Source organism: Mus pahari, chromosome 4 (genome assembly GCF_900095145.1).
Source record: "Mus pahari chromosome 4, PAHARI_EIJ_v1.1, whole genome shotgun sequence".
In the NCBI taxonomy this organism is placed as follows: domain Eukaryota; kingdom Metazoa; phylum Chordata; class Mammalia; order Rodentia; family Muridae; genus Mus; species Mus pahari.
Genome location: NC_034593.1, coordinates 85,512,101 through 85,524,805, shown reverse-complemented (window position 1 = coordinate 85,524,805; position 12,705 = coordinate 85,512,101). Strand labels below are relative to the sequence as shown.

General features: G+C 49.5%; 2 protein-coding genes across 2 annotated transcripts in view; one reads left to right on the top strand and one right to left on the bottom strand.

Moving 5' to 3' along the window:
* Anxa9 (annexin A9) overlaps positions 1–4,909 on the top strand; it is a 9,814-nt gene extending 4,905 nt beyond the window's left edge. Inside the window, exons 7-13 of the mRNA XM_021197095.2 lie at positions 122–201; positions 361–420; positions 949–1,033; positions 1,167–1,262; positions 1,352–1,410; positions 4,103–4,225; positions 4,484–4,909. Of these exons, the coding sequence (XP_021052754.1) occupies positions 122–201; positions 361–420; positions 949–1,033; positions 1,167–1,262; positions 1,352–1,410; positions 4,103–4,225; positions 4,484–4,546 (566 nt within the window). The 3' untranslated portion in view covers positions 4,547–4,909. The remainder of the gene's footprint in view (positions 1–121; positions 202–360; positions 421–948; positions 1,034–1,166; positions 1,263–1,351; positions 1,411–4,102; positions 4,226–4,483) is intronic.
* A 414-nt stretch (positions 4,910–5,323) lies between these two features.
* The window catches only part of Mindy1 (MINDY lysine 48 deubiquitinase 1), a 13,091-nt gene continuing 5,709 nt past the window's right edge, over positions 5,324–12,705 (bottom strand). The window contains exons 3-10 of the mRNA XM_021196020.2: positions 10,377–10,434; positions 9,896–9,960; positions 9,152–9,310; positions 8,727–8,829; positions 7,672–7,814; positions 6,479–6,670; positions 6,042–6,194; positions 5,324–5,836 (exon numbers count right to left, since the gene is read on the bottom strand). Coding sequence (XP_021051679.2) covers positions 5,756–5,836; positions 6,042–6,194; positions 6,479–6,670; positions 7,672–7,814; positions 8,727–8,829; positions 9,152–9,310; positions 9,896–9,960; positions 10,377–10,434 — 954 coding nt within the window. The 3' untranslated portion in view covers positions 5,324–5,755. The remainder of the gene's footprint in view (positions 5,837–6,041; positions 6,195–6,478; positions 6,671–7,671; positions 7,815–8,726; positions 8,830–9,151; positions 9,311–9,895; positions 9,961–10,376; positions 10,435–12,705) is intronic.

Below are 12,705 nucleotides of genomic sequence, written 5' to 3'. Positions count from 1 at the left end.
GAGGAGGAGGAGGAGGAGGAGGAGGAGGGCCTTAGGATCCCTAGGCCAGGCCAGGTGCTTGGCAGGTTCCAAAGCTATCTATCTACCCCAAGACAATCAGACAGCTCTGCCCCTCCCCCAGACTTCCAGGCGGATGCCGAGGAAGACATCAGGACCGAGACCAATGGTATCCTGCAGGACCTGCTTCTGGCCCTGAGCAAGGTGAGGCTTGGCCTGAAAGGGATTTGTGTTCCTCAGCTATGCATGGGCCAGTCGAGGGAGCTCTGCTGTCCCGTGAGGGACAGGGAGAGCTTCGGAGAGGCCAGGGTCTGGGCAAAACTCCGGCCTTCCAGGAGTTCTGAGAACAGTGTCCCCTCTTAGGGGGACCGGGAGAGCTATTCTGGAATCATTGATTACAACTTGGAAGAACAGGATGTCCGGGTGAGCAGGACTTCAGCCTTTGTTATGTAGACTTCGTAGGCTCCCACCTTGACCATGTCCTAGGGCCCAGACCCCGTGTACCTGTCTGTACTGCCAGCCTCTTCCTGCCTCTGCTGGCAGGGCCTCCTCTTGTGGGCTCTGGATCAAGCAAGTCTCCTTAGATCTTGTCTTTAGGGATTAGTTCCTTGTGAGAGCAGCTGAGCAGAGCCCTTTTCTTCTTCTTCTTCTTCTTCTTCTTCTTCTTCTTCTTCTTCTTCTTCTTCTTCTTCTTCTTCTTCTTCTTCTTCTTCTTCTTGTTTTTCAAGACAGGGTTTCTTTGTGTAGCCCTGGCTGCCCTGGAACTTTCTGTAGACCAGCCTGGCCTTGAACTCAAAGATCTGTCTGCCTCTACCACCCAACACTGGGATTAAACTATCCTTTTTCACCCTCAGCCTCGTTTCCTTCACCACAGCAGACTTTTGGGGACACCCTAACTGTGGCTTCCACGTTACAATGGTCTTCACTCACTGGTCCCTTCCTCTTCTCCAGGCACTTCGGCAGACTGGAGAATCCAGTACAGCAGGTCAATGGGTTCTGCTCCTTACACAACGCAGTCCTGAACACCTCATCCGAGGTACCCAAGCTTCCATATCCCCACCCAGCTTGCTCTATCTACTGATGAGTGAGGCGGGTCACCATTCTCTGTGGTAAGTAACAGTCCCACATACCAACTGACCTCTCTAACCACTCCCCACACATACCAAAAGTGTTTGATCAGTACCGGAGATGCACTGGCCAGGAACTGGAGGATGCTATCCGGAACTGTTTCCATGGCGATGCCCAGCTGGCTCTGATCAGCCTAGGTAGGTGCCTGCTCAGGATGTATGGGGTTTTGCCGAGACGGAGAGCTGTGGCCCTGACATGGCTCTTGCCATCCCGCCTTTGTCTCTAGCTTCCATGTTGAGAAACACAGCACTGTACTTTGCTACCAAACTCCACCAAGCCCTTCAGGTAAGAGGCGCTCTGCCCCTGCCCTGCCTTGTCACTCGCTTGCCTTTTCTACTTTGTGGGTTCTTCTTTTTCACCTTTCTCCAACTCTCTTCCACCCTTTTCAACCCTCTAACATGAGATAAGAGGGAAGGAGATTCCTGAATAAAGTCAGGGGTCGCAAAGGGGGTGACCTTGTTAGACTACTTCCTGCTGATTAGGGGGCTCGATCGAGTTTCTTGGGGCAAGTTTGATGTTCTCCATCAGGACATCTCATTTCTTGTTTCTTCTTTGAGCATGACTACTTAACAAACCTAGACCAACAGCAACCAACCAACAGCCCACCCACCTCGTGGGGGCCCCAGCATTTATGTACCCTCTGAAAAGTCTCCAGAATTCCAAACATCACACAACCACAGAAACTCCCTGCAGCTGGTAAAATGCCCTCGCCAGAGCACGAGGCAAATCAGTCAGCTGCTGTGAATGAACCTGAAGCAGCCATGTCCCACACCTGGGATTAAAATGAAAACACATTCTTAAAATATTTCTGTGTTTTCCAAAGAACCCAAAACTCCAGCTGACACTGTGCTGCTCTTCAGAGCCTCCCCCTCCCCACAAGCCCCCCCCCCATGCTTACAGATTGTCTTGTAATAGGCAGAGGAGTGTGCGCTGGTTAGAACTTAGTTGACCTGCAGGGCGCTGAAGCCAAGGTCTGCCTTGATATCCACACACCAAAACCTTTGTCCAGTATGGCTAATGTCAGAGGTGAAGGTGACACTCTGCACAGTGGGTTCCCAACCTTCCTCACCTGTGACCCTTGATACAGTCCCTCGTGGTGACCCCAACCACAAAATTATTTTCATTGCTAATCATAACTATAATTTTGCTACCGTTATAAATCGTAGTGTAAATATCTGATATGCGTGCAGCCCCTGCGAAAGGGGCCTCAACCCACAGGCTGAGAACCGCTGCTTTAGAAAGAACACTAGGGAGCATGGGGGTGACTTCCTGTAATCCTAGCACTCAGGAGGTGGATACAGAGTGAGGTTCGGGAAAGCCAAGATTACACCGAAACCTTGTTTTGAAAAACCCAAGAAATAATTAGGTCCAGCCAGTGCGGAGAAAGGAGGCCCAGGGTGCTGAAGACATTACCATCTCTTTGTTTTTCTTCTTTTTTGTCTAATCGAACAAGGACAGTGCATAAGTGTGTGTGTGTGTGTGTGTGTGTGTGTGTGTGTGTGTGTGTGTATTTAAAGGAATATAATAGACATTGGTGGTGCACACTATTAATCCCAGCATTTGGGAGGCAGAGGCAGGCAGCAGATCTCTGTGCTTGAGGCCAGCCTGGTCTACAGGGTAAGTGTCAGGCCAGCCAGGAATACACAGAGAAACATTATCTCAGAAAAACAACAATAAAACCAAAACCAAGAAATTAAATAAAAATGAGGAGGCTGGAGAGATGGATCAGAGGTTAAGAGTACTGACTACTAACTCTTCCAGTGACCTGAGTTCAATTCCCTGCACCCACATAGCAGTTTATAATTGTAACTCCAAGATCTGACACCCTCACACAGACATAAATACAGGCAAAACACCAATGCAAATAAAGGTAAACACAATTTAAAAGGGCTGTGTAATACAGGAAAGGCTAGTGCCATTACACTCTGGTAGACAGAGAAGCCTTTAGCATCACGCCCCACTGATGACTGTTCAAAGGACAGCCTGTATGTGCTCTGCTCAATCGCCCAGGTAGCCATCCTGACAACAGACTGTTATACCGAGAAAGCCTGGCTCCTGAGTCAAATCCAGGATTCACTCGAAGACCTGTGCTTATCTGAGTTCCTGATGTAAAGTCAAGTCTGTAGGCTGGAAGGAGCTTAGTGGCTCAGTATTTGCTTAGCCTGTAGAGCACACCCATGAAAGGAAGCTAACACGTGTCCTAGTACATTGGGATTATGAGACTCACATTCTTGGATATAAGTGTCAGAACCTATCCTGCTAGCCAGGAGACATACACTTGCAATTCCGGCATCTGAGAAGTAGAAGCAAGATCAAGAGTTGGAGGCTTGTCGGGCATGGTGGCCACACCTCAAATCCAGTCTAGAAGCAGAGGGGAGTCTCCCTATCTCTGAGTCCAAGGCCAGACAGTCACTCGATGAGATCTGTCTCAAAACTCAGCTACTTAGCGAGTTCAAGGTCAGTCTAGGGTACACGAGACACGGTCTCAAAAACAAGAACCTGGCTCGGTGGTTAAGGGTTTCAGGCTTTTCCAGAGGTCCTGCATCTGATTCCCATGTCTTGCAGTTCACTACAGCTCTAGGAGATATGAAGCCTTCCCTCCGAAGGCATCTATACACACTTGGCATAGCCTCACACAGACACACATTCACATAAAAACCAAACGGTGGGCTGTAAATGGCTTACACTTTTAGTCCCAACATTCAGATCTGGGAGTTTGAGGTCAGGCAGTGATACACAGTGAGATCCTATCTCCCAAAACAAAAAGGTTATCAGTAACTTGCATGCTCAAGACCCTGGCTTTGATCCATCAGTGACACAAGAAAGGATGGAATTAGTTATCCTGTGAGGATGGATAACGACTTTGGCTCCTTTATTGCTTCTTCTACCTTTCCTCTGCTTCCTACCCACCCCCTGTTCTTAGTGAGAATATCCCCTAGCTGCCTGCCACATGCTCCCCAATGTGTTTCTTTACCAGGAAACTGAGCCTAATTTCCAAGTGCTGATGCGGATCCTTATCTCCCGAAGCGAGAGTGACCTTCTAAGCATTCGGGCTGAGTTCAAGAAGAAATTTGGGAAGTCTCTCTATTCTTCTCTCCAGGTAAAACCTAGCTATTTTTTCTTTTTTCCCTTCAAGACAGGGTTTCTCTGTATGGCACTGGCTGTCCTGGAACTCACTCTGTAGACCAGGCTGGCCTCCAACCCAGAGATCCACCTGCCTCTGCTTCCCAAGTGCTGGGATTAAAGGCGTGCACCACCACTGCCTGACTAAATTTGGCCACTTCTTACCCCGGAGCTAGACTGTTTGGACCGAGGTGGCAGTAATGAGTTTTTCTAACACTCATCCCCTTACCTGCAGGATGCAGTCAGAGGGGATTGTCGTTCAGCACTACTGGCCCTGTGTAGAGCCGAAGACATCTGAGACCTTCCTGACCCACCCTGACAAGACATTCAAAAAATCTGAGATTCCCATATTTGGTTGAGCACATGGAAGAACCCCAAGGAACAGCATACACCCTGACTTCCTCTCGAGGCTGGACCTCCGAGTTTCTTTGATATCTTTGGATTCCCCTCTTCTCAGACTGGTATCTGCCAGCTCCATTCTAGAGAGGAGTACGGGAGGTCTCCGACAGCCTCTGCCCTGCTCAATCCCTCCTAAGGCCAGAGCATCCCCCTGGTAGTCAAAGGCTTGGGCAGGTCACCATCTTTTTATGTTTCCTGGTTAAAGTCTGGGTGGAGGAGGCCATGGAGTTGAGGTGCCTCAGCCATTCAAAAGGAATCCTGTTCTTACCCCAGTACTACACTTAACAGTTATCAACACACCCCACTCCTGGATCTCCTCCCCAGGAAATCTCAGGCAATTAACAACAGTAAAAGGGCCGGGCGGTGGTGGCGCATGCCTTTAATCCCAGCACTTGGGAGGCAGAGGGAGGTGGCTTTCTGAGTTCGAGGCCAGCCTGGTCTACAAAGTGAGTTCCAGGACAGCCAGGGCTACACAGAGAAACCCTGTCTCGAAAAACAAAAACAAAAACAAACAAAAAAAACAAAAAACAAAAACCAGTAAGAGGAAAGAGGCACATTTGGGCTCCCCCTGCTGGCTTTGTGAGAAATGACAGGCAACCTGTCTCCTCCCTGGCTCCCCCCCCCCCCCATTCACATTCCTCAACTGGGTCAAATATTTAACTCCACTGCTCCAGGGTAGGAATGAAAGTCTCAGGAAAGAAGTTTTATTTCCAAACCCCCAGGAAGGCATTAAAAATAATAAAGATAGAAACCCAAACCAAACCCTAAAACAAAGACAGGTCTGTGGGATAGCCCAGGAGCAACCAGCCAGGCAGGGACACGAGAGAGGTGTTTTCCAGAGCAGCCTGGGTCCATATATCCACATGACTGACTATTCCAGGAAAGGGGGTTGGGCACCAGAGATCTTCGCCCACCCACACCTATGTGGCCTTGGAAGAGAGGAAGAGAAGATAGCAATACAAGGGCAAAGAGGGTACCAAGTCTGAACTTGGCATCTGCTGTCTGCCCTGATCCCCAGCAGTGCATAGAGGTTATTCTCTGTGTCTCAGGGATTGAGGTGGGGTGGGGTCCTGCAGGTCACAGCCAGAGCTGGCTGTAGGGCGCGGAGTCAGAGCAGAACACAGTCTGACTCAGTCTTTGACCTCTGCCGCCGCTCTCCAGCTGGACGTCCAGATGTGGCTCCTCTCCCCTGCGTGAGATTTAGCAAGCAGTTAGTTAGCCAATAACCTCGGGAGAGGTCACAGGCATGGGGGGGTGAGGGGAACTTTCCAGAGACCTGTGCAGAGACCATATGCATGCCACACCAAGCCAGTCAGTGCCCCATACAGAAACAGTGCACGCTCCATGCCAGGTCAAGTCAGTACCCTTGCTGACCAAGAGAAGGGCAGGCTCACCTGGGGCGAAGGCGCCCGTGCTCGCGCGGGTTGAACTACTTGCTGTTGTTGATACTCTTCTTGTTGAAGTTGCTGGGCCAGTTCCAGGTCACTGAGGCCCAGCGTGCCATGTGGCTGTTGCTGCTGCTGCAGGGATAAGGCAATAAGGTAGTCCTGGGGAGAAAACAAGTCACCAGTGGACTAAGACCGGGGGGACAGAGATCCGGGCCAAACTTCCAAACCAGCTTCCCTCAAATACGCCCTCTAGTAAAACATAGTCAAGTATGTTAACTGAGGTGCCAGAAAATCCATCTCCCCAAGCAAGGAAATGACTTCAGGATAACATGAAGAGGCAAGCGTGTGGGACAGGCTCTAGCCAATATAATGCATGCAATTCACGTATAGAAAACAGCTTCGAAGCCAATGGGCTCTGCGCCATTCCAAAAGGCCCCACCCACCTGGTCCACCTGCAGCTGCTTCTCCGGAGAGCCACCCCCACCTTCTGCTTCATGGCTTTTGCCTAGGGAATGGCTTAGGTGGAAGTCAGAGTCACAAAAGCAGCTGTCACCATCCACGTTATGCAAGCTCTCCCACACCACCTGCTCCTCCTGTAGAAAACCTTGGTCAGTGACCAGTAGATACAGGTGACTCTGCAAAAGGGAGAGACGGCCAGAGCCAGAAGTTAGCTCAGTACTGGCTCGGGTGCCTGACAAGTCCTCAAGGTCCCTAGGTCTGACGCCCGGGACGGGCTGCCGAACATACCCTTCCCACAAGTCAAAAACGACAGCAAATCGGTGGGACAGGTGACAGAGAAGCAGCTTACAGCCAAGGTACATCTTGAGACCTTCTGAATCAGTCTGGGAACTGACTGGAGTTTGACACTGTGAGCATCTGGTATTTCCTAAGCGTGTGTGGTTACGGGGAGCAGGAAGGGACATCTGAACACAGCTGGGTGCGCTGTGGTTAAGGAACCCGTGGGGCTAGAGCATCACACCAGATCCAGTTTTCTACCATCTTTCCTTGTTTCTCTGTGTTTTCAGATGTATACAGATATAAGACCTTTTGAGAACCAGAAAAACAGGAAGATCAGAAGTTCAAAGCAAGGTTGGGTGTGGCAGAACACAACTTTAATCACAGCACTCTGGAGCTAGACAGCTTTGAGTTCTAGGCCGGCTAGGGCTGCATAATCATAGGCTGGAAGGGGGATGGGTGGGATGGGGGGAAGCACAGGACCAGCGATCCCTCTTCTACTCCATTCCTAAAGAACTTTCCCCCCTGATTCTGGGAATTCCCACCGCCCCTTTCTGGGAGAGGGTTAACTGTCCTGTCTCTTTGATGGTCGGTTTATGCCTCAGGATCTGCTCTGGTCAGTGTCATTTTCAAGCGAATGCATTGAGAAGGAATGCACTATATTACTCTTTTTTCTGCATATAGAAAGGCTTTTTGTCAACTGGAGTCCCAGGGTAAAGATGGTGTGACACAGGGTGTAGCCAGTTTGCCCTGGACATGCATCATGAGTTAGCAACAAACACTGTGGCAAACCACACAGATCTCAGTGGTCATTTGTTATCCTGCCTGACACACTGAACCCAGGGAAAGAGGCACGGGGAAATGACATGGTTCCTGCTCCCCTCCTCCAAAGTCCCATCACCTTGTGCTTAGTCATCGTGCTAAAGTGGTTGTTTCGAAAAAAGACACTAAGTTCGTCTTCCTTAGCAGTTGCTGTGAGCTCGCACAGGCCATGGTAGGTCAGCTGTGCTGCAGCGGTCTCCAGGAACTGCTCCGCAATCAAGCCTGCCAGAACCAGGAGAGACATGGCTTGAATCCAAACCCATGATAGGGAAAAAGCAAAACAAATCAAAAGGGCTGGGTGTATGGCTCAAGCGGGCAAAGGCCCTAAATTCAATCCCGGGCGTGGTGTGCATGCCATTAGTCCCAGGCCTGGCTAGCCAGAGGCAGGTGGATCTGTTTCACACAGCAGTTCCAGCCTAGCCCGGGCTACATAGAGAGACCCTGTCTCAAGACAAAAACTAAAGCCCCGACGACCCCCAGCCTAGCTCCAAAGCAAATAAAACCAAGTCCAAGATAAGAAGGTTTGTCCAAAAAGCCCTAGCACGCTCTCCTGAGTTCCACTTTCTGAAGCCCCTTCCTCAGGCTGGAGGAGTTCAGGGTTAGGCTATATGCTTAGCATGTACAAGGCCCCAGATCTGACTCCCAGCAGCACACACACACACACACACACACACACACACACACACACGTTGAAGCCAGGCTTGGCAATGCATGTCTGTAATCCTGGTACTTGGATACCGGAGGCAGAAGGATCAGAGGTTCAAAATCACCCTCAGCTCCAAAGGCAGCCTGAGCTAAGAGCCCCTGCTGTGCCCCAGTCCTTACAAACCCTTCCTTGAAGCCTGGCTCTATTTATTCATTCACCCAACAGAGCAAGCGTCGGAGTGCACATCTGTAACCTGGGCTCTCGGGAGGTTAGCACAGGAAGATCAGGGGGTTGAGACGAGCCTGCGCTATGTAGTGATTTCAGGGCCAGCCAGAACTGCATGAAACCTTATATCGAAAAGGGAAAAAAAAGGGTCTCTCTTTTTTTTTCTCTCTCTCTGTATTACACACAACAACAACAACAATAAGCCTACTCCGCTGTCCTTCTCTCCACAAGAGATCTGCACGGAAACGGGCTGTCACCATTACCTTCTGTCACGAGGTTGGAGTCACTAGAGTGTTTACAGGTGATGATCTTCTCTACCAGCTGGTTGTAACTCAATTTCCCAACAGCACTCACAGCCTCAGGACTCTGGGGAATAGAATGGGATACAGCAAATATAAACTTTTTTTTTAAAGGAAGGAAATGAACCAAACCCACTGGATTGTGGCTCTCGTGATCAAAGGTTTCTGAACTTTTGATGTCCAAAGACCCGATCTTATTTGTGTGTGTGCTTTTCTTGTCCTGGGATGTGACTTCGCCCAACATTAGAATCCAGGGAATACTGGGTCACATCAATCTCCAAATGCTACCCCTCCTCCAACCTTCCCTCCCCAGATGCCCCAGCCCACCCCAAAACCTTTTCGCTTTATTCATGCCAGAGCTTGGCCAAGATCCACCATCCTGTCCTCACCTGTGGATCCACCAGCCAGCCATGGTATAGAGGTATTCCCAGCAAGTCAAAGATGCTGCATTCCGGCGTATACTCAAAGTCGGAGACGCCCGTGAATCGCACATTGACGTCCAGACCTGTGGCCAGTTTAGGGAGTACCGTCATTGCATCGTCCACATTCTGATGGGAGAAAAGACAAGATGGCTGGTCTAGCCTTCCCTCCCTGGCACCCACCAACCCATGTTTTCATGTCTGGCTTTCTTACAAACCGCTTGTTTCACCCACCTCTTACCTCAACCCCCCCTTTTGTGAGACACAGCCCTGGCTGTATTGAAACTCACTCTGTAGACCAGGCTGGCCTTGAACTCACAGACATCTACCTCTTTCTGCTTCCCAAGTGCTGTAATTAAAGGCACACATCACTATACATTACTATGCTGCTGGGCTGCCTTAATCCTCTTTATCGGAAACATTTTAAAAATGAACGTCTTTTTTTTTCCCATGACAGAGAGATGTTCTTCACTGAGAAGGTTCCAAGATGTGAAATTAACCACAAAAGCTTCTCAATGGGCCCAGGGCCCCTTGAAAGCCTGCAGACCCCATGTCTACTGCCCTTCACACAGAAAGGGTTTTCAGTAGGTCCGGGGTCCCCTTGCAAATCTGCAAACCCTCTGTCCACTGCCCATCAGCCACAAGGACTTCTCAGTAGGTCCTGGGTCCCCTTGCAAGGCTGCAGACCCTCTGTCCACTGCCCTCTTGCCTCACCTGCTGAAAGTTAAGTTGAAGGCCCTCAGACTTCTCTTGGGGTTTGATGGACAGAAGGCAGTTTCCTGTAAGACAGGAAACTCATCAGCCTACCCTAGCCTGCCAATCGTCCCCAAACTCAGCTTCCCCCTCTTCTGGAGAATGGGGGTAATATCACAGGACCATAGATTTTTCAAACTCCAATTCAGAATTTTAATCTCTCAGAGGAATAAATAGGCTTATAGAGGTAAAAGACCCACCCAATTTAATGCTATAGTGCTTCCTAGGATGGTCAAGTCCTACATTTGATCCCAGCACCAGTAATTGTAGTGGGTGGGGTAGTGACTCTAGGCAGAACTGGTTGGTGCTTTAACTGAAAGATCCTCAACCTTTGATCTTTGCTTTTTATACTTCAGCTTTGCAGAAAAGACACAGACTCATCCTTAACCTCAATCCCACATCAGAACTCCACAAGAGGGCCCCCCTTCACTACATCACTCACCAAGATGTGTCAGGAGCTCATCTGATGTGATCACTTCCTTCTGAGGGGGCAGCTTCACCTGAAAGAGAGAAGGGTGGTCATGTGAGCTTTTACTACCAGCAGTGAAGAAGAAACACATAGCAAGAGGCTGGTCCAAGCTAGGCATGGCGGCTCACCACGGTAATCCCAGTATTGAGGAAGCAGAGGCAGGAGGAGTGAGGCCAGCCTGGCCTACAGTGTAAGACCTTGTCTCAAAACCTCAAAAAGGCAGGAGAGTGGTAGTGCACATCTTTAATCCCAGCACTGGGGAGGCAGAGACAGGTGGATCTCTATGAGTGTGAGACCAGCTTGGCCTATGTAGTGAGCAGTCCATGCTACAAAGTGAGACAACAAAACAAAACAAAAAGCAAACAAACAAAGGAAACAAGGAAGATAGAGACAGAAGGAGAGAGCCCATGCTGAGAGATGTTCAATCACACCATGAACCCCAGAAGAAAAGAGAGCTATAGGGGCTGGTGAGATGGCTCAGTGGGTAAGAGCACCCAACTGCTCTTCCGAAGATCCGGAGTTCAAATCCCAGCAACCACATGGTGGCTCATAACCATCCGTAACAAGATCTGACTCCTTCTTCTGGAGTGTCTGAAGACAGCTACAGTGTACTTACATATAATAAATAAATAAATCTTAAAAAAGAAAAAAGAAAAGAAAAGAAAAGAGAGCTATAGCTGTGGGACATTGATCACACTGTGCATGGAGAGATCGTGGTTACTGGAAAAACCTGTTTCTAATAGTGGTGCGGTTCAACCTTAGCCTTCATTTTAAATCCAAGCACATTCTGCTTGAATATGGTAAACAGAATTAAACAAAGTCAACCAAAGGTCAAGAGGAGGGGCAAGCAACCAGGTGACAGGAAATGGATATCGGATTATTAAGGAAAGTACGAGGGAGTCAGGAGGGCCAAGAGAGAGATGCACAGGAAGTTGAAGGGAGGGGCCTTCAGCTTGAAGGGGGGTTTCTGAGGCAGTGGGAGAGAGGGGCATTGCTGCTGGGATGTCCATCAGCCGAGGAGGAAGGTCAGTGGGGTGCTTTCTCCGCCTCGCTGAGCTAGCAGGCTTCCACCCCAGCATCCGGTTCCCAAGTCTTCATTGGTAAAAATCCAACGATTGAGATTTTGTTAAAACAACAATCCAATGGTAGAGCAGAATGGGGAACAGGGGCTTAAAGCTGGGATGAGGGGAGAAACAGGAAATACTGCCAGGCATTCCCAGTGTGAGGGTAGGGGACAGGGGGATACCTAAGAGTGATTTGGAAATTTAAAACTGGCTTGAGAGAAATCAGGATGGTGGAGTGGGTCCAGGGAGCACTTCCTCACCCCACCCCTCCATATGAGGTGCCTCTTACTGTTAGAAACATAGGGGAAACCATTTTGTGTGACTTAGAATAATGTAATTCTTGCAAGATACAGATCTAGTCACAAGGCAGGCTCTGATATACTAATGAACCAACCCCACGACTTCTCAGTGAATAGCACAAAACGAATGTCCACTGGAATAATAATACAAAAATTATCATACACATTATCATACTCCAGGGGCATGGCATCCCCAGGCTCTGAGTTGATACCATTAGACAAGAAAACTTAAGATAGCCTCTGTGTGACTCTGGCTTCAGTGACCCTCAAGTTTCCAGCACCCGTGGCCAGTTTATATATGCCCAACTGTCAGCGCTAGCTGCTGGACAGTGCTCTCAAGGACATTCTGGGACCTCTCACAGGGCCACCCTCCTGGCCTGCCACAGAACCATGTCATGTCTGACATGGGTTGAGCTCGCATAAAAATCCCAAAGCGTTCTTACTGGAGAGGATTTCCCAGTGGACCCTGAATTGTAGTTTGTGTAGCCAACCCTTTTCAAATGGTAAGAAGTCTAAGTCTGTGAGATTGCAGTAACCTGCTGGAGGATGGTTTGTGTACTGCGTGCTCAGATGCTGATGTGTACGCTCAAACATCGGGTATGATAAAGGCACGGTCAAGCATCTCCAGGCTCAACGCTATGTACAAATTATTTTCCATCATTTCTGATTGGTCGATAAAGAGCATTTCAGCTGAAGTTGGGCAGAGAAGAGAACAGGGCAGGACTCCCCATCCCAGGCAGGGGGTCCTAAAAGAGAGCATAGAGTAGGGAGAGAGAGAGGAGGACCAGGAAGAGAGGAGAGGTGAGGAGACCACCAAGAGATAGAGTTGCCATGAGAGCCGGGCGTGGTGGCACATGCCTTTAATCCCAGCACTTGGGAGGCAGAGGCAGGCGGATTTCTGAGTTCGAGGCCAGCCTGGTCTACAAAGTGAGTTCCAGG